This window comes from Heptranchias perlo, chromosome 1, assembly GCF_035084215.1.
Source record: "Heptranchias perlo isolate sHepPer1 chromosome 1, sHepPer1.hap1, whole genome shotgun sequence".
Classification (NCBI taxonomy): Eukaryota; Metazoa; Chordata; class Chondrichthyes; order Hexanchiformes; family Hexanchidae; genus Heptranchias; species Heptranchias perlo.
In genome coordinates, this window is record NC_090325.1 from 65,327,767 (window position 1) to 65,349,830 (window position 22,064).

Here is a 22,064-nt window from a genome sequence, read left to right on the forward strand (position 1 = left end):
TCTTGGGCAAAAATGATGCTCAAATATTTAATAAACTACATGAAGGCCATTTTAGATTAATTTCAAAAGCTGGGACAATTAGATGAAAGCAGAGTGACCAATCAGATGTCTTGCTTCTTTCAGTTCATAAAAGACTAGTTTTATTTATTTTATGGGAGTTTGTGTCTGTATTGTGAGATCAAATTGCTTACTGGACAGCCATATAAATAGATTGATCTTAAGTGCCTTTCCTTACATTTAGCCGCAGACGATGTCGTATGTGGAAGCCTTTTTGCCACCTTGTTATTATCACGCTTAGGCTGGCTGTAATTGTTGGTTTGATTTGCCAGTTAAGGGATCGGGACTAACACACTTTGTCCACAAAGATGTCAACATTTTGAAAGTTGATTACCAGGCTGGTAGAAGATGATCAAGCTAATCATTTTGGGATTTCTGAGACACTGGGTGGTGCCATTCTGTTTCAGCAGACATTTTAGCCAGGGTGTCTCGTATTGCTTAACAACTACATACGCAGATGGTGCTTGAAGGTTAAATACTGAAACTTTTTCCTGCTTCCTTATTTGCTGTGCAGGTGGACGAAACTGAGATTTTCATGCGTTTCTTTCTTGCATAAATAGTTTTATCAAGGGTGAGTGTTTGGAATATTGCAGAGAACTGCTTCTTGACTTGTGTTCCACCCCACCAGTATCTTCCTCTGCCATCTCCAGCTTGATGCCACCACCAAACACATCTTGCCCTCCCCTTTCAGTATTCCAAAGAGACCATTCCCTCCGACACCCTGGTCCACTCTTCCATCACCTCCAACACCTGCTCTCCTTCCCACGGTACCTTCCCGTACGAGTGCAGGAGATGAAACACCTGCCCTTTTACCTCCTCCCTTCCCATTGTCCAGTGGGGGGTGGAGGGGGAACAGCCAGAAGTCGTGGTCTACGTGAGTACCAATAGCATAGGAATGAAAGGGGATGAGGTCCTGTGGTCAGAGTTTCAGGAGCTAGGGAGGAAGTTAAAAAGCAGGACCTCAAAAGTAGTAATCTCTGGATTACTCCCAGTGCCCCGCGCTAGTGAGTACAGAAATAGGGAAGATAAGGCAGGTTAATGCATGGCTACAGACATGTTGCAAGAGGGAGGGCTTCAGATTCTTGGGGCAGGAGTGACCTGTTCAAGACGGACGGGTTGTATCTCAATAGAGCTGATACCGATGTCTTTGCGGGGAGGTTTACTAGTGCTGTGGGGGAGGGTTTAAACTAATTCGGCAGGGGGCTATGCACCAGGATGTAGCATTGGAAAGGAGGAACAAGGTGCACAAAGGATTTGGAGAGACAGATAGCACTAGCGTAAGATTCATTACAGTATTAGGTGGGATCAGACTGAGAGAATATGAGACGGTCTAAGATAGGTTTCGAGTGTATGTGTGTGAATGCACAAAGCGTGGTAAACAAGGTTGATGAGCTGCAGGCGCGAATAGCCACATTGGAATATGATGTAGTGGTGATAAGAAGATAAAAGCATAAAAAATAGGAGGAGCAGGAGTAGGCCATTTGGCCCCTTGAGCCTGCTCCGCCATTCAATAAGATCATGGCTGATATTCAACCTCAACTCCACTTTCCTGCCCGATCCCCATATCCCTTGATTCCCCTAGAGTCTAAAAATCTGTCTATCTCAGCCTTAAATATATTCAATGACTGAGCATCCACAGCTCTCTGGGGTAGGGAATTCCAAAGATTCACAACCCTCTGAGTGAAGAAATTCCTCCTCAACTCGGTCCTAAATGTCTAACCCCTTATCCTGAGACTATGCCCCCTAGTTCTAGATTCTCTGGCGAGGGGTAACAGCCTCTCATCATCTACCATGTCAAGCCCTCGAGTTGTATACATTTCAATGAAATCATCTCTCGTTCTTGGAAACCCCAGAGAGTATAGGCCCATCCTACTCAATCTCTCCTCATTCCAGAAATTAATCTCGTGCACTTTTGTTGCACCCCCTCTAAGGCATGTATATCCTTCCTTTGGTAAGGAGACCAAAACTGTACTCGGTACTCCAGGTGTGGTCCCACCAAAGCCCTGTACAATTGCAGCAAGACTTATAAGAACATAAGAAATAGGAGCAGGAGTCGGCCAATCGGCCCCTCGAGCCTGCTCCGCCATTCAATAAGATCATGGCTGATCTGATCCTAACCTCAAATTTAAATTCATGTCCAGTTCCTTACTCTTGTTACTCCCTTCTTTGAACAAGGTTGTAAGGATAAACTCGGCAACTACAGGCCAGTCAGTTTAACCTCAATGGTGGGAAAGCTGCTAGAACTGATAATCCGGGACAAAATTAATAGTCACTTGGACAAGTGTGGAGTTACAAAGGAAAGCCAGCACGGTTTAGCTAAAGGCAAATCGTGCTTAACCCGAGTTTTTTTATGAGATAAGAGGATTTATGAGGGCAATGCGGTTGATGCTGTGTATATGGACTTTCAAAAGGCATTTGATAAAGTGCCACACAACAGGCTTGTCAGTAAAATTGAAGCCCATGGATAAAAAGGGCAGTGCCCGCATGGATACGAAATTGGCTAAGTGACAGGAAACAGTAGTGGTGAATGGTTGGTTGTTTATCGGACTGGCGGAAGGTATACAGTGGTGTTCCCCAGGGGTTGGTACTAGGACCACTGCTTTTTTTGATATACATTAATGACTTGGACTTGGGTGCACAGGGCACAATTTCAAAATTTGCAGATGACACAAAACTTGGAAATGTAATAGACAGTGAGAAGGCTCGTAATACACTTCGAGGACATAAACAGGTTGTGGAATGGGCAGATGCATGGCAGATGAAATTTAACGCAGAGAGGTGCGAAGTGATAAATTTTGGTAGGAGGAATGAGGGGAGTCTATAAACTGATGCAATTGTAAAGGGGGTGCAGGAACACTGAGATCTGGGGGTATATATGAACAAATCTTTAAAGGTGGCAGGACAGTTGCAAAGTGACCAAAGTTGGGAACTAAATATTCCAGAATACAGGACATTTAGAAAAGACAGGCAGAATGGAAAAGGATGGGATGTAGCCCTAATAATAAAGGATAACAAGGGGCAGAAAACTCTGGTGGGAGTAGTTTATAGGCCCCCTAATAGTGGCAATACCGCTGGACAGAGTATTAATCATGAAATAATAGGAGCTTGTAACAAAAAGGTAATGCAATAATCGTGAAAGACTTTAATCTGCACGTAGACTGGGCAAATCAAATTGGCAAAGGTAGTTTGGAGGATGTGTTCATAGAATGCATTTGAGACGGTTTCCTCGAGCAATACGTCATGGAACCAACTAGGGAACAGGCTATGTTAGATTTGTATTATGTAATGAGACAGGGTTGATTAGTAATCTCTCAGTAAGAGATCCTCTGGGGAAGAGTGATCATAATATGCTAGAATTTCACATCGAATTTGAGAGTGATGTACTTGAGTCTTAAAACTTAAAGCCAATTATACAGGTATGACGGGCGAGTTGGCTAAGGTAGATTGGGAAACCAAATTAAAGGGTATGATGGTTGAAAAGCAATGACAAAATTTAAAGAAATATTTCAAAATTCTCAACAAATATAGATTCCATTGAGAAATAAAAATTCCATGGGAAAAGTGATCCACCTGTGGCTAACTAAAGAAGTTAAGGATAGTATTAGATTAAAAGAGGCCTATAATGTTGCCAAGAGTGGTAAGCCTGAGGATTGGGTGAGACTTAGAAACCAACAAAAGGCAACCGAGAAATTGATAGAGAGCAAATAGAATATGAAAGTAAACTTGCAAGAAGTATAAAAATGGATTGTAAGAGCTTCTACAAGTATGTAAAAAGGAAGAGAGTAGCAAAAGTAAACGTTGGTCCCTTAGAGGCTGAGACAGGAGAAATTATAATGGGGAATAAGGAAATGTGTTAAACAAATATTTTGTATCTGTCTTCACAGTAGAAATATTGGGGAACCAAGGGTCTAACAAGAATGATTAACTTAAAGTAATATCAGTAGAGAAAAAGTACTTGAGAAACTAATGGGACTAAAAGCCGATAAATCCCCTGGACCTGATGGCCTACATCCGAGGGTTCTAAAAGAGTTGACTGCAGAGATAGTGGATGCATTGGTTATGATCTTCCAAAATTCCCTAGATTCTAGAATGGTCCCAGCTGATTCGAAGGTAGCAAATGTAACCCCGCAATTCAAGAAAGGCGGGAGAGAGAAAGCAGGGAACTACAGGCCTGTTAGTCTGACATCAGCTGTTGGGAAAATGCTGGCATCCATTATTAAGGAAGTGGTACAGGGCACTTAGAAAATCATCATATGATTAGGCAGAGTCAAAATGGTTTTATGAAAGGGAAATCATGTTTGACAAATCTGAGTTTTTTGAGGATGTAGCTAGCAGGATAGATGAAGAGGAACCAGTGGATGTCATATATTTTGATTTTCAAAAGGCATTCGATAAGGTGCCACAAAAAAGGTTGCGACATAAGATGAGGGCTCGTGGGTTTGGGGTTATAATAGCATGGATAGAGGATTGGTTAATGGACAAAAAACTGAGATAAACCGGTCATTTTTCAGGTCGGCAGGATGTAACTAATGGAGTGCCGCAAGGATCGGTCCTTGGGCCTCAGCTATTTACAATCTACGTTAATGACTTGGATGAAGGGAGCAAGTGTAATGTATCCAAGTTTACTGACGATACAAAGCTAGGTGGGAAAGTAAGCTGTGGGAGGGCACAGTCTGCAAAGGGATATAGACAGGTTAAGTGAGTGGGCAAGAAGATGGCAGATGGAGTATAATGTGAGGGGAACTGTGAGGTTATTCACTTTGGTAGGAAGAATAGCAAAACAGAATATTTTTTAAATGGTGAGAAACTATTAAATGTTGGTGTTCAGAGAGACCTCCGTGTCCTCATACAAGAAACATAAAAAGTTAGCATGCAGGTACAGCAAGCAAATGGAATGTTGGCCTTTATTGCAAGGGGGTTGGAGTACAAAAGTAAGGGAGTCTTACTACAATTATGCAGGGTAGGTAGATGCTGAGAGGTTGTTTCCAATGGCTGGAAAGTCTAGCACTAGGGGGCATAGTCGCAGGATCAGGGGTCGGCCATTTAAGACTGAGATGAGGAGGCATTTCTTTACTCAGGGTTGTGAATATTTGGAATTCTCAGAGGGCTGTGGTTGGTGAGTCATCGAATATATTCAAGGCTGAGATGGACAGATTTTTGGACAAAAAGGGAATCGAGGGGTATGGAGATCAGCGGGAAAGTGGAGTTGAGGTCAAAGATCAGCCATGACCTTATCGAATGGCGGAGCAGGCTTGAGGGGTTGTATGGCCTACTCCTATTTCTTATGTTTGTAAATGAAAGTTAAGAATAGAGTCTGCAGCTGAACACAAAGGGCACAAAATACATATATAAGCACAGGTACCTGGTGGAACTCAAATTTCAAAGCTATCAGGTATCAAACTCCACTGTTAAGATATCCTTGAATTGCTGGGTGATATCTGTGGACACTTGCCCTCATGGATTGCAGCTCTACAGATCAGTACATGGAACAGAATTTCAACTACAGTCAACTGAGTTGGAATGACAAGATGGGAGAAGAACTCAATGGCACACAGAACTCACACCTGGATGTCTTGACAAAGTGTTTGCTTTCGCATTTTGAGTCAGAATGACTTCGATAGCCCCTGTGTGAAATGAGGAGTTTGGGAGTGAGCAGGAACAACGCTTAGGTCAGGCAGTTTCCACAGACCAGACTGCAAGGAAAGGCTTGACAGGCTGACCATCGGAAGAGAGGGTCGCAATCGGTGGGGAGGAACATGGTGGTGGGGGGCAGGGGGCCGCGATTGGTCGTGAGGGCTGTGGGGGAGGGGTCCTGCGATCGGTCAGGAGGGACATGGGTTGGGAGGGTGGTCGGGGCCGCGATCCGTCAGGAGGGACATGGGGTCAGGGTCGGGGCCATGATCGGCTGGGAGGGACATGGGGGCGTCAGGGCCCAATCAGTGACGATAGGGGTGGTGATTCCGGGCGGAAATGCGCAAATGTTTCCTGCCTGCCATTTTGGGGGGTTCAGGAGGCTGCAAAGCACCTGAAGAATGAGCACTACGCAGCCCAATTTAACCGCCATCGAGTTTGGAGCTAACAAAGGCATCGATGTGTGTTTTCAGCGGCAGATGGGCTGAGGTGAGGAAGGGCGAGGGAAAGCAATGTCACTGAGATGAGGCTGGATGGTCTTTGAGATGGAATGAAATAGAATCGTTACAGCACAGAAGGAGGCCATTGGGCCCATGCCTTCATGCTTCCCTGTCTGGCCTGCTGGGCTAAGGGCTAACGCCGCTTCTCTGGGGCGATCTTCCTAGACCCCCTTCCTCCCCCCCCCCCCCCCCTCCCCCAACGCCTCACATCAGAGCCTGAGGAAACAGTGGAACAAAATGTAACTCACTTTTAAAGCATCCCCGGAACATCACCGACTGAGCACAAAAGGGAAAGTTCACAATATTCTCACTTTGGTCGTTTCCAGTCATCATCTCGGCAATTGAAGCTGGTGTCGGCGGTCCCTGGCCTAGAATGAGCGAGGAGGAAAAACACAAAGAAACCTAAGGGGAGAATCCATTTAATTGCTCAGAACACTTGCGGTGCCCAGACAGCAGAATTCCAAAGGTTTTCTCTTAGGCTGGGTGTTTCTTGCAGCATATCGAAAGAAATGCTCAAACTGAGACTGGAAGCAAAGGAGGAAAAGACATATTAAGGCCAGATACTGTTTTTTGCACAGATCACTGAAAAATTGCAAATGGTCAAAAAACTTGCACCTTCCAGGCAGCAAACTCCAAGGGCTTTCGCTTGTGAAATGGTCTTGATCCAGATGTGTCAAATAAATGCACAAAGGATGAAAATTGCCCCAGATCCCCGCACCTGGAAGAAAACACAGCTCTCACAGTTGCACTCCAAATGAAACGGATACACCGACAAAGGGGTGCACAAGGTGGAAAGCTCGTTGTATGACGGACATGGTGGAAAGCTCGGTGGACAAATGGGAACACATGGGTCTTACCAAATGTGCTGTAGCTTTACCTACTCCAGGCAAAAGGCACAGGGAGGAACACTAGCAAAACGCAGCAATACCGGCAGGCAATTTTGCATGGATCAGTCCAAATGCACTGAACGCAATATGCGGCATGTAGCGAACTATACTCACAGACTTTCACAGAGTGAAGATAACCTTACCCGTGGACTTTGAGTGGAGACCTGAAGGATTCCTCAATTGGCATACTGTGCTCATGAGGGCTAGTGCAGCAAAGAAAAATGTGAGGCCAGTACCAGTCTGACTATTATGATCCATGCAGTCGTTGATACTACCATGTAGTACTGAGGTTAACGTGCAACTACTAGGGATCCACGAATCGCTACAGTGATTAAAGCAACTGTATAAGTAGCTCGCGCAACTGCTATGAATTCACAAAATAATACCGTGATTAAAGCACCAATGAACAAGGTTAACATGCAATTACTATGAACTCTCAAATATTAATGATGTGGAGATGCCGGTGATGGACTGGGGTGGACAAATGTAAGGAATCTTACAACACAGTCAGGTGAGCAGTCTACTCACTACTCACCTGACGAAGGAGATAATCTCCGAAAGCTTGTGATTTTAAAATAAAATTGTTGGACTATAACCTGGTGTTGTAAGATTCCTTACGTTTCTCAAATATTAAAGCAGCAATCGGCAACTAAAAAGCAAAGCACAGCCAAAGATACTGCAAAGAACCAAGCAACTTCACTCCAGCAAGGCAGCAAAGGGGTTAAAGCTCCCTACAGGCACAGCTGGCTTCCTCTCTGGACTCCCCTGGAACACTGTCCCGTCCGTCCCCCCACCCCCCCAGAAAGCTGGCTTCTTCTCAGCAGCTCCGTCCAGGCACGGCTGTAAGCAGGTTTGGCCTCAGTAGCTTCTTCCAGGCATGACTGGCTTCCTAATGGCGGCTACCACACTTCTGGTGGGGGTCTAAAACTAAGGTCAACTGTGCATGTGCGCAACGGGGGCTCCAGTTGCGGGACCTGTGGTGTTCGTGCATGCACGGTTAAATATTGACTGCGCATGTGCGAACCAGAGTTTCCAGTTGCGGGCTCTGCAGCATGCGTACATGCGCGGCCGCACATTGCGCGGCGCATGGGTAGTGTATGGTTAGCGCGGTTGCCCGATTAGTGGTGAAACAGCGATTCACTAGTACTACTTTCAGTTTAGTATACTGTATTCGCTGCTCACAATGTAGTCTCCTCTACATTGGGGAGACCAAATGCAGATTGGATGATAGCTTTACTGAACAACACCACTCAGTCCACAAGCCTGACCCTGACCTTCCCATCGCTTGCCATTTTAATTCTCTGTCCCACTCCCACTGTGGTCTCTCTGTCCTCGGCCTCCTACGCTGTTCCAATGAAGCTCAACGGAAGCTCGAGACATAGCACCTCATCTTTTGATTAGGCACTTTATAACCTTCTGGACTCGACATTGATTTCAGTAACTTCAGATCATAACTACTGCTCTCTTTTTCAGACAGCAGGTGCTGATAATGGTTCTGCTGTTGCCATTTACAGCTGCTCTAGACCCACCTTTTGTTTTTTACTTGTCCCATTATCACCCTCCTTGCCTTGCACCATTATCTTTTGTCATTTAATCACTCCTGCCCTCCATCCTCCACCCTATCTCAGACCTTCCCTTTTGTTCTTTCCTCCCCCCTTTGCCTGGCTCTGTACTTGCTTAAAAACTGTTAAATCTTTAACCACTTCCAGTTCTGACGACAGGTCATCGACCTGAAACATTAACTTTGTTTTTTCATACATGCTGCCTGACTTGTTGAGTATTTCCAGCATTTTCTGTTTTTATTTCTCATTCTATCAAAACTGTTCATAATTTTGAACAGCTATTATATCTCCCCTTAACCTTTTCTGCTGTAAGGAGAACAATCCTAGTTTCTCCAGTCTCTCCATATTAATCTCATTTATATTATCTTGTGTAGCTGAAGAACAAACTGATTTTTGATTTTAGTAGCAGTGTAATCAAATTACCTGATTGTAAATGTAATAGTGAAGATCAAACTGGTCTAAACAGTTTTCATGGTGTTTGGTTTTGTTCCTGAAGGTTGGCTGCAGACTTCATGAAGACTGATTATTTGTTCCTTGCTGTTGGTCAAGTGGGAGGCGCCTGTGGTGATGTACAGCAGTCCATACTGCAAGTTGACCAGTATTCCAAAAGAAACAAATTGGTTGAAATCCTCACTAACATAGGTGAGAGTGATCGTTATTATTTAGGGAGAGGAAGAAGAAATCATAGTTATTTACTGGTGTGTGTACGTATAAAATTGTTGTCATTTGATTACGCATTTCTTGCTGAAAAATTTACTGAAACAATTCTACTGATAATTTGCAGTATAATTGAAAGCTTTTAAAAAAAAATATAAGTAGGTTCTCCCAATGGTCCTGCAAGGTTATTCATTGAGGAGCTGAGTTTGTCTCTGTGCCCCTGGGTTAAGTAGGAGACAAATAAGGCAGGCTTCCTATTAGTGATCTGGAGAGTAGGTGAGAAGCAATGCCCTCCATGGTTGAATAGTCCACCAACACTCACTGTAAAGGCTCACAAATGAATAATAACCACTTGGGTGCCGCACTAGAGAATTCTGGTGGAGCCGTATTGCCGCAAGGAGTTGACTCCTTCAAGAGGGGAAAATAGAAATTTGATAGGTGGTGGGGATGAACAATTCTTTGCAAAGTACAGTAAATATGGACTCCAATGCTTCCAATCTACTAGCATTGTGTCCAGAAAAATCGACAGGAGCAATTATGTTGACATCCAAGCTAAAGGAATACTAGCAATGGAAATAGAGAAAGAAAACTAATGGGAGCTCTTTGTTTTACAAAGAGTACTTAAACATTTTTTTAAAGCTTGGAAAACTGCATTTTTGCAGAGTAGGTTATCTTTGATTTACTCCCCACCACCCCCCCCCCCAACCTAACTTAATTTTGAGATTCAAACTTTTCAAAAATATACTTTGGTTAAGGATTGTTGTATTTATATTGCTCTCACTGCAGCATGATGATTAGGCATTGTACTGCAAAATCAGGCTACCATAATAAACTTAGAGTCTAGCTGCTTCATTTGGCAACAAAAGATGACTGTTAGGGTCGTCACCAGATGTTAATACAGAAACTGTTTCTGGTGCCTGTTGGTGTGTAAAAGAACAGTTTGTCTTAATTTAAGTACTATTTTACAGGTATTGAGCGGACTATGGTTTTTGTCGACACCAAGAGAAAGGCTGACTTTCTTGCTACTTTCCTTTGTCAAGAAAAATTCCCTACGACGAGTATTCATGGGTAGGATCTTTGGTTTTTGCTTTTCCATGGAGTACAAACTTATTTCATGCTGACTTTGCCGTCCAGAATCCTAGTCGTCTTTGGGATGGCTGGATATCTTGTTCTTCCAGCACAGTAATTTTCTTTGGTTCAGTTGCTAAAATTGTTACTGAAAAAACATGTACGTTGCATATAGAGCATCAGTAAACTTCAATGCAAATAATCTTACAACACACTTGTCTCGATTAGGCCTAAAAGCCAATAGCCAGACTGATTATACATAATACAATAAGCCTGATTTAAAAATGTTCATGTTACTTTACAGTGTAATAAATAAATATATACTTTTAAAAACCTTATCACTTAACAGTCTCTTGCTGGAGGAGAAAATGGAGCTGTTTTTATTAAGAAACTTGGGTGGTGGTTGTATCCTGTAATGGAATTGGGTTGAAAAGAGAAGAGAGAAATTGAGAAATAGTGGTTAGCTGATTTCATTGTCATTCCTTCTCTTTTCATCCCCTCTTGACCCATTACCGTGGCCAAAATGCTTTCATTTTGACTCAATTTTGTATGCAACATATGGATCTTTCTGCTTGGGTTTTTGAACTTTTTTGTGAATTTCCACAAAATGCTTTGGAGATAAAACTATAGTCTTTTTGACTTGTAACTTTCAGTGAGTAATGTCTATGGAAATTAAGTTTAAAAAAAAATAAAACCCAGTTTATTGTTATGTAATTACCATCTGGGTACAACAAGCCAGTCTGTGACAGTTTATTGCCCAAGTCAGTAACAGACTTGTCTGGGTCATTTATTTGTTTTCGATGTGACTCTGGAAGAGTCAGATATTCTCGTTTTTTTTTACTTCTAAGTGTTTGTAATAATTTAATATTTTAATATAACATTATATGCAACCTTCTGCTTGCTTTGCTTCAAGAGAATCTGGGTCCTTATGCCTGAACAGTCTTATCGTCTTGTCTAGCAGGTTAACCTGCTTGGGGTGTTCTTGAACTGGCGGCTGACTCCTATTCTCTCATGACAGAAATTTACCTACCCTCTACAGGCTTTTTATATCCTACTTGTCAGGACCTGTTCCCTTGGCTTACTTGTACTTGGACTATAAGGTCACACCTTTTGATGCCTGTTGTTGACCCTTATCTTGTTTCTAACCATCCTTAAGTTCTCTGCTTGTTTGCAGTCCTTTGTTTTTCCTCAGCACTTTGTCATATCAGCACAATCTTTACTTGCATTTTTAACCATATACACATCATATAAGTAACAGTTCACTTTCCGTATCAGAATTTTGTCTTCTGAACAGCGATGTCCTTGTTTTGTAGCAAGTACAATGCGAATTACTTGTGTGAACACAACTTTGTTTTGATTTTAAATTGCTAATAAGCATGTTGCCAAATCAGTTTGAGACTTACCCCTACCCCTGATTTAGTCACATCTGGTAACCATTTGACTGCAGATGTGAAAACCCACCAAATTTTTTTTTTAAATTTCGATGTACTGTCACTTATATGCAGTGTATGTATGCTTTAAGATTGTGAAAGGGTTGATAGGGTAGACTGAGATGATGTTTCCACTTGTGGGAGACCAAAACTAGGTGCCATAAATATGAGTCACCAATAAATCTAATAAGGAATTCAGGAGAAACTTCTTTACCCAAAGAGTGGTAAGAATTTGGAATGTGCTACCACAAGGAGTAGTTGAGACGAATAGCGCAGATGCATTTTAAGGGGATGCTAGATAAAGGGATAGAAGGATATGCTCATAGGGTCAGATGATAAAGGGTAGGAGGAGGCTCGTGTGGAGCATAAACACCAGTACAGACCAGTTGGGCCAAATGGCCTGTTTCTGTGGCAGACTCTATGTACAATTGTAGTTTACATATAATTTCAATCTTCATGGAATCTATTCCAAAAAATTTGCCCCAAAGTAACCAGTTTTTAATTCTTGAAATAGATGGGTTAATATGAAATCAGCACAGCAGTTATGAAGATGTCATCCTTAATTGGTTTACATGACAGTTTTGAAACAGATGATGGATTGAGTCTTTAAGGAGGGTTTGACATTTAAAGCCTGTTCAGTTATGTATCCCTTGGAGGGAGCTTAGTCAGTGAAAGCAAGTTCCTTTATTTGGAAATTAGCTTTAGCAAAACACATTTTTTGGAGGGGGGGGTGGTGGGGGAGAAGCTTTGGTAAAACATTGACCAATTGATCCATGTTTCTGAAGAACATAAAAAATTCACTTGTACAAGAAATTGCTGCTGTTTTATTATACAGCTTGTTTCCTGTATGGTGCATTCTGGTTCTTCTTGATTGGTACAGGACGGGGAGTGAGGGACAGTGGCTTGATCCCTATACTTCATCTGTTTTAAAGGTCCTTTTTTTTTAAAATAAAAGGATTGTGTGAAGTTACCTTGTTTGACTGGAACTTTGGATGTGTTAAAATAATTCTAGACTTGCTGCATTTCCGTTGAGCTATTGCCAGAGAGGAGTGATTTGTACAAGTGGAATACATTGTATAAATGACAAGTGTGATTCTTACTGTGCATAAAAACGATATTGTGCAAAAGTAAGTTTTTTTGTTTTGTTTTGCAGTGATCGAGAGCAAAGGGAAAGAGAGATGGCACTTGGTGATTTCCGTACAGGGAAGTGTCCTGTTTTGGTGGCTACAGCAGTAGCAGCTCGGGGGCTGGACATTGAACACGTGCAGCATGTTATTAATTTTGATTTGCCTTCCACCATTGATGAATATGTCCATCGCATTGGACGTACAGGTCGTTGTGGAAATGTTGGCAAAGCAATATCGTTCTTTGATTCAAATACGGATTTGCCAATAGCACGTGCTCTCCTAAAGGTTCTTTCTGATGTAAGTATTGAAGAAGTATCATTTGATACTTTCCACACTCTAAATTTCCACACTCTAAATAGAGTGTGGAAACATTTAGGATGTTTACACAGCTCAAGTGATTCAATTGTCCATAAATCTTCCCAAGTTCATTTGTTGTGGATTCCATCGTGTTCGGAATTAGAATAAGTTAACTCATCGAATTCTCATTTCTAGTTGGGTATCTAACAGTATTCCCTTCTTTTGAACGTGTTTCTTTAAAAATAGGGTTCACTAGGATGCAAGAGAAAAAAATTAAAGGAAGCAAGAAAGAAGTAGTTTATGGTGTTTCTTGATGAATAAACATCTAGCATGAGTCTGCAATTGTTAATGTTTATACTTGAAACTCTTTCTGTAGGCCCAGCAGGAAGTTCCTGTGTGGCTAGAAGAATTTGCTTATGCTGCTCATGGGACCAGTTACCACAATCCACTTGGAAAGGTGTTTGCTTCTGTAGATACTCGCAAGGTTAGTTTAATATTATACTTTTTTTTAGTTGTAAGTGAGCTGAAGTTAGACATGGTAGTCTCATGGCAGAAGACCTCATGCTTCTTTGTTTGACTCTATTCCCAAGAGTTTTGGAACACAAACAATGTTTTGAGCTTTTACATCACCTTTTATGAGGGAGCTTGCCTGTTGAAGCTGGCCCCATATTTGATTTACAATAGCAAACTACTGGCAAAGGTTTATTGACCTGATCTTTATCTCAAAGCCCATGGTGTGATTTTTGAAAGTTTCATTTCCTGTCGACACTCTTCTTCCTCCCCTGCATGTAGCTTGTGCTGCTAAAGCATGGAAATGGAGGAAATATTTCTACTTTACCAGCATTTACGAGAGGAAGTGCAGCTGAAAAGTTTTTCAGCTGATGATGAAAAAGCAGTAACATGGAAGCTGATGGTACATTTTACCAGGGTGAATGGGAATCTGTGCTGCAGCTTTCTTGCTCTTCTGTGATTGTACTTGATGCTAATTCTAACCAGTTTGTTCTTGCAACTGATTTTTTTTTTATTCCTGTTTCTGCTAAAATTGACCTCTGAATCAATCTGTGTGAAGTGGATGTGATGTCTTTGTGAGATTAAAGGAAATGTGTTCTGTGCAGCTTTGAGTTTCTTAAATGGCCTTTTTAAAAATAAATGTGTGTGTGTGTGTGTGTGTGTATATATATATATATATATATACTTGTAAAGTTAAAATTTCTCTAACCTAGAATTTTCTTTTTGTTTTGCTATTACAAGTGAGAAAAACTCTCCTTTTTAAATAGATATGTCAAATGTACCCATTTCACTTTGGAACAGGAGTAGGCCATTCAGCCCTTCAAGCCTATTCTGTTCAGTTAGGAATCTTACAACACCAGGTTATAGTCCAACAGTTTTATTTGAAAATCACCAAGCTTTCGGAGGCTTTCTCCTTCGTCAGGTGAGTGTCGAGATTCATTGAAAACAGATAACTTTTTTTTTTCCCGTGGGGAAAAAAAAGTTATGTTTTTAATACAACTGGTCATTCTCTCTCTCTCTCTCTCGCTCTCTCTTCCTTTCGGATGTTTCTCTCTCTCTCTCCCTCTCTTTCTTTGGTTCTGGCCATTTGTATATTCAGTTGTCTGGGGTATCTAAGGTTTCTCTGTCTGAATACTATTCAATTAATTTGATGGCCTTGATAACGGGCAGTTGGAAAGATTATCTGTAATCACCAGGCATTGTTCTATGATTATATATGCGGTAATTTTCAATGAATCTCGACACTCACCTGACGAAGGAGAAAGCCTCCGAAAGCTTGTGATTTTCAAATAAAACAGTTGGACTATAACCTGGTGTTGTAAGATTCCTTACATTTGTACACCCCAGTCCATCACCGGCATCTCCAGCCATGATCTAACTGAACAGGATGTGATCTGTACCTCAACTCCATTTAATCCCTTTTGTTCCTTATCCCTTGATACCCTTACCTAACACAAATTTAGCGATCTCATTCTTGAAAATTTCAATTGACCTAGCATCCATAGCCTTTTGGGGGAGCAAGTTCCATATTACTAGGAATTGCCCATGTTAACAGTGGGGGAATTGTGCTCCTTTTTGAGAGTTAGTCTCATGACTATCCCTTCCTTGTTGTATAAAGGAGCGCTTTTCCAGCTTGCTCTATATTCTTCTGGAGCTTGGCCATATTGATGAGAGGTTTGTTTTTGTTGAATTTGATGTCATTCCATCGTAGTTACCAAGAATACCCCACTGGTTTTAACTGTGAGTGTGAGTGAGTCGTGTCCTTCAGGAAGCAGAGCCACTATTTACCAGCCTGAGGCCATAGTCGGTCAACGAATGCCACTGGTGGGTTGCCTCTGGAGGCCTGCTCTGAGGTATTCATTACTAAGCAAACCTCCAGACGGCCAGCTATATCTCCCTCCCTGTTCTTTGTTCTGGGACCTGAACCACCATGCTAACTGATCCACCTGACGAAGACCAAGGTATCTGTACCCTAATCATTGTTTGTGTCTAACCTCTCCCAGGAACACATAGTCCACTGACTCCCCACCCTTGGCCAGTGTGATCCAACTGGCAGCAAAAAGCCTCCCACCTGGGAAAGTTGCAGGATCCAACAGTAACGCCACTGAATTTTACAAGCAGTACTCCTCAAGTTCACTTTCCCACTGAAAACTTGCCTAACTAGAGACAAAAACCTCCCAGATTCCTTCAAGGCGATCAGAATCTTGTTAGTACATTTAGAAGGAAAGCAAGGACTTCATCTGGTGCACCTTGCATAGAACCATAATCTTTCATCAATGCTGACTATAATATATTGGCTGAGATCCTGGTTTGTAGGCTAGATTAAATTATTTGCAGGTGGAATTTATATGATGCCAACTCTTGAGGGATAACATTGATAACTATTCAGCACGTGCACCATGGTAGAATCAAAATTCTTTCTTGCCATTCAAATGATCTTTGGCAACACCATTCAGGATGTGATATAAATCCTGCATTCTACTCCATAATGTGTACTGCTCCTCTGCATCCCTTTTCTTCATCAAGGGACTAGGCAGAGATGCCCTCCCTAACCCCCCTAGCCATAAGACCCCCCCCCCAGGACATCTGAGATTACTTCAGAGCAAGCCCAGACTTCTGCAGAGTAAAAATCTGACTATATGCTGATTACCTACAGTTGTGCATAACCAACCTAATCTACTTTGGCTCCTGGTCCTCCAATGCTACACATATTTTAGAATTCTCATCCTTGTGTTTTAATCCCTTCATGGCCTTGTCCCCCCTCCCTATCTCTGTAGCCTCCTCCAGCCCTATAACTCTACCATCTGGAACTCTGTTTCCCTGGCCTCTTGTGCACCCTCTCTTTGCCCCATCTTTGGCAAAAGTACCTTTAGCTGCCTATCCCCCATGCTCTGGAATTCCCTCCCTAAACTCCCATGCTTCTTCACATCTGTCCTCATTTTAAGACTCTCCCCTAAAACCCATCTCTAACCAAGCTTTTAGTTACCCCTCCTTAATATCCCCTCCTTTGGTTCAATGTCCATTTTTGATTGCCCCTCTATGAAGTGCTCTGGGATGTTTTTGCTGTGTTAAAGGTGTTATAAATTGCAAGTTGTTATAAAATTAAATATGAATTTTTTTAAAAAGTTGAAATAAAAGCTTGATCAACCTACCACCATAAGTATTATAAAGTACCCAGCACAAGCCCATGACTGGTTCTTGGTGCAGTAGTTAAGTGGTTGAAATTGACCTGGTTTTTACTAACTCCTGTTTGGCTTCAGGTCACTTTTTTCTTTTAAATCATTGGTCTGGCTTATACTAGGTTGAGGTCCACAAGCCTTGCTTCTGAAGAGAGTTAGGACCATAGAAGCTTACAGCACAGAAGGAGGCCGTTGGAGCCATTGTGACTGTGCCAGCTCTGGAAGAACAATGCAAAACTAATCCCACTATTCTGCTTTCTCCATTTCCCTGTGTTTTCTTTCTTCAAATATTTATTCACATTTCCTTTTTTAAAAGATGCAATGGTCTCTTCCTCAATTAGAGCTTGTGGCAAAGAACATAGGAACAGGAGTAGGCCATTCAGCCCCTCGTGCCTGCTCCGCCATTTGATAAGATCATGGCTGATCTGTGATCTAACTCCATATACCTGCCTTTGGCCCATATCCCTTAATACCTTTGGTAGCCAAAAAGCTATCTATCTCAGATTTAAATTTAGCAATTGAGCTAGTATCAATTGCCGTTTGCGGAAGAGAGTTCCAAACTTCTACCACCCTTTGTGTGTAGAAATGTTTTCTAATCTCGCTCCTGAAAGGTCTGGCTCTAATTTTTAGACTGTGCCCCCTACTCCTAGAATCCCCAACCAGCGGAAATAGTTTCTCTCTATCCACCCTATCTGTTCCCCTTAATATCTTATAAACTTCGATCAGATCACCTCTTAACCTTCGAAACTCGAGAATACAACCCCAATTTGTGTAATCTCTCCTCGTAACTTAACCCTTGAAGTCCGGGTATCATTCTAGTAAACCTACGCTGCACTCCCTCCAAGGCCAATGTGTCCTTCCGAAGGTGCGGTCTAACCAGGGTTTTGTATAGCTGCAGCATAACTTCTGCCCTCTTGTACTCCAGTCCTCTAGATATAAAGGCCAGCATTCCATTAGCCTTCTTGATTATTTTCTGCACCTGTTCATGGCACTTCAATGATCTATGTACCTGAACCCCTAAGTCCCTTTGGACATCCACAGTTTTTAACTTTTTACCATTTAGAAAGTACCCTGTTCTATCCTTTTTTGATCCAAAGTGGATGACCTCACATTTGCCTACATTGAATTCCATTTGCCACAGTTTTGCCCATTCACCTAATCTATCAATATCCCTTTGTAATTTTATGTTTTCATCTACATTGCTTACAATGCCACCAACCTTTGTGTCATCGGCAAACTTAGATATGAGACTTTCTATGCCTTCATCTACGTCGTTAATAAATAGTGAATAATTGAGGCCCCAAGACAGATCCCTGCAGGACTCCACTAGTCACATCCTGCCAATGTGACTACCTACCCATTATCCCTACTCTGTCGCCTTTCGCTCAGCCAACTTCCTAACCAAGTCTGTACTTTTCCCTCAATTCCATGGGCTTCTATCTTAGCTAACAGTCTCTTATGTGGGACCTTATCAAATGCCTTCTGGAAGTCCATGTAAATAACATCCATTGACATTCCCCTGTCCACTACTTTAGTCACCTCTTCAAAAAATTCAATCAGGTTTGTCAGGCACGACCTACCTTTCACAAATCCATGCTGGCTCTCTCTGATTAACTGAAAATTCTCGGTGTTCAGTCACCCTATCCTTAATTATAGACTCCAGCAATTTCCCCACAACAGATGTTAGGCTAACCGGTCTATAATTCCCTGGTTTCCCTCTCTCCTTTCTTAAAAAGCAGAGTGACGTGCAATTTTCCAATCTAGAGAACTTTGAAAGATTATAGTTAGGGCATCTACAATGTGCTCACCTACTTCCTTTTAAAACCCTGGGATGGAAACCATCTGGTCCTGGGGATTTGTCACTCTTTAGTGCTATTATTTTCTTCATTACTGTTGCTTTACTTACGTTAATTTTATCGAGTCCCTGTCCCCGATTCAATATTAGTTTTCTTGGGATTTCCAGCATGCTATCCTATTTTTCTATTGTAAATACTGACGCAAAGTAATTATTCAACATGTCCGCCATTTCCCCATTGTCAATGACAGTATCCCCACTTCAGTTTTTAAGGGGCCAACACTGCTCCTGACCACCCTCTTTATTTCCTAATGGAGAGGCAGGGACTGATTAGGAACAGTCAGCATGGTTTTGTGAGAGGAAAATCATGTCTCACGAATTTGATTTGAGTTTTTTGAAGGGGTAACCAAGAAGATAGATGAGGGCTGTGCAGTAGACGTGGTCTACATGGACTTTAGCAAAGCCTTTGACAGGGTACCGCATGGTAGGTTGTTACATAAGGTTAAATCTCACGGGATCCAAGGTGAGGTAGCCAATTGGATACAAAATTGGCTTGACGACAGAAGACCGAGGGTGGTTGTAGAGGGTTGTTTTTCAAATTGGAGGCCTGTGACCAGCGGTGTGCCTCAGGGATCGGTGCTGGGTCCGCTGTTATTTGTTATTTATATTAATGATTTGGATGAGAATTTAGGAGGCATGGTTAGTAAGTTTGCAAATGACACCAAGATTGGTGGCATTGTGGACAGTGAAGAAGGTTATCTGGGATTGCAACGGGATCTTGATAAATTGGGCCAATGGGCCGATGAATGGCAGATGGAGTTTAATTTAGATAAATGTGAGGTGATGCATTTTGGTAGATCGAATCAGGCCAGGACCTACTCCGTTAATGGTAGGGCGTTGGGGAGAGTTATAGAACAAAGAGATCTCGGAGTACAGGTTCATAGCTCCTTGAAAGTGGAGTCACAGGTGGATAGGGTGGTGAAGAAGGCATTCAGCTTGCTTGGTTTCATTGGTCAGAACATTGAATACAGGAGTTGGGATGTCTTGTTGAAGTTGTACAAGACATTAGTTAGGCCACACTTGGAATACTGTGTACAGTTCTGGTCACCCTATTATAGAAAGGATATTATTAAACTAGAAAGAGTGCAGAAAAGATTTACTAGGATGCTGCCGGGACTTGATGGTTTGACTTATAGGGAGAGGTTAGATAGACTGGGACTTTTTTCCCTGGAGAGTAGGAGGTTGAGGGGTGATCTTATAGAAGTCTATAAAATAATGAGGGGCATAGATAAGGTAGATAGTCAAAATATTTTCCCAAAGGTAGGGGAGTCCATAATGAGGGGGCATAGATTTAAGGTGAGAGGGGAGAGATACAAAAGGGTCCAGAGGGGCAATTTTTTCACTCAAAGGGTGGTGAGTGTCTGGAACAAGCTGCCAGAGGCAGTAGTAGAGGCGGGTACAATTTTGTCTTTTAAAAAGCATTTGGACAGTTACATGGGTAAGATGGGTATAGAGGGATATGGGCCAAGTGCAGGCAATTGGGACTAGCTTAGTGGTATAAACTGGGCGACATGGACGTGTTGGGCCGAAGGGCCTGTTTCCATGTTGTAAACTTCTATGATTCTATAACTATAAAAGTTCTTCGTATTGGTTTTGATATCCCTTGCAAGTTTCTTTTCATACTCTCTCTTTTTGTAGCTCTTGCTATCTGTTTTGTGACCCTTTTGTTGATCTTTGTATCTTTCCCCATATTTGCAAATACACATTGCATAAAGACATTTTTTAATCTCTCTCCTTCATCTTGGTGACTCTTTAATTGCTGGGGCCTTGTCACTGCTCCTGCCCACCAGAAGAAATGGTCATTCTCTCTTCAGTTCACTCTATCAAAACTTATAATGTTTCAAACCTCTGTTGAATCTTCTCTTGGGCTTTTCTGCTGCAGTGGAAATATTCCCACTATCTGAAGTCTTGCTTTACATTTATACATCGGCATGTCTGACATCACATGATGAATCTATGACTGGCTTTAATGTCCTTTCTATAATGGTGTGTCCTAACCATTGCCATGTACAGGTTTATCATATCTCTTTACTGTTGTATTTATAAAAACCAAAATGCAATTGACTTCTATGAATCTATCTACCTAAGTTTGTATTTTCAAGACATTATGTTTGAACCTCAACATTCTGATCCTCATGCCCTTTAGTGTTTTTTTTCCCCGTTGGCTGTATACACTCATTCCTGGGTTTTCCCTCCCAAAACGTATTGTTTCACTTGCACTTCTCTACATCAAATTGCATCTGCCTTCTGTCTAACCATTTCCCTAATCTGTATGTCCTCCTGAAGTCTTTCACAGTCCTTGCTTTTTGCCAAACCCCCTACTTTTCTGTCAACTAACTTCAATATCATGCTGCCTACACCCTTATCCAAGTCATCTAGAAATTCTGTGAATAATAGTGGACCCTGCAGTGATTCATGGGGTGCACTACTTCCAATTACTTTCCCAAAAACCCAAACCTTTTGTTTCCTGTCAACCAACTTTCTTGCCACATTGCTACATTTCCTCCCTACTATATACCTGAATTTTTGTAACAAGCCTCCTGACACATTTTATCAATTGCCTTCTAAAGACCCAGTCAATTTATTTAAAAACAGTATTAAATTTGTCAAACTGGAATTGCCTTCAGCAAATCTGTGCTTGCGGCCCTTTATTGATCCATACATTTCTCAATGCTCACTAACTTTGTCTTGAATTATGACTTTAACAGCTTGCCCAATACTGACACTATCTGGTCTATAGTTGCCTGGTTTATCATCCCCTCCATTCTTGGGTCTTAGTGGCAACCCTCCAGCCTCCTGCCACAATTTACATTTCTAAGGATCATTGAAAAATTGTGGTCGAAAAATTTGCTAACTCCTCTCAGACTGCTTAACAGCCTAGGATGTATGCCATCAGGGGCCAGTCACTTACCCACCTTTTCGTTTTTTGAAAAAATTAACGTTTTTGTTTCCGGTTATCTCTAACAATTGTTCCACGTCCTCCTCTAGAACACCTACATTCTCACTTCTGACACCATTTGTAAAAGCTGATAAATATTTATTTAATATCTCTGCCATACTTTCATCCTCCACAACTTAATTCTTCCTTCATCCTGAGAAGTTCTGCACACTCATTATTTTACATAGAATCACATAGAATGTACAGCATAGAAACAGGCCATTTGGCCCAACAGGTCTATGCCAGTGTTTATGCTCCACACGAGCCTCCTCTCATCCTTCATCTAATCCCATCAACGTATCTTTCTAGTCCTTTCTCCATCGTGTGTTTATCTAGCTTCCCCTTAAATGTATCTATGCTAGTCAC

General features: G+C 41.9%; 1 protein-coding gene across 4 annotated transcripts in view; it reads left to right on the top strand.

The window, feature by feature from the left end:
* The window catches only part of ddx4 (DEAD (Asp-Glu-Ala-Asp) box polypeptide 4), a 103,887-nt gene that overhangs the window by 74,235 nt on the left and 7,588 nt on the right, over nt 1–22,064 (top strand). For all 4 annotated transcript variants that reach the window (XM_067985949.1, XM_067985967.1, XM_067985974.1 and 1 more), the window contains 4 exons: nt 9,134–9,279; nt 10,263–10,362; nt 12,946–13,216; nt 13,593–13,700. In XM_067985949.1, the coding sequence (XP_067842050.1) occupies nt 9,134–9,279; nt 10,263–10,362; nt 12,946–13,216; nt 13,593–13,700 (625 nt within the window). The remainder of the gene's footprint in view (nt 1–9,133; nt 9,280–10,262; nt 10,363–12,945; nt 13,217–13,592; nt 13,701–22,064) is intronic.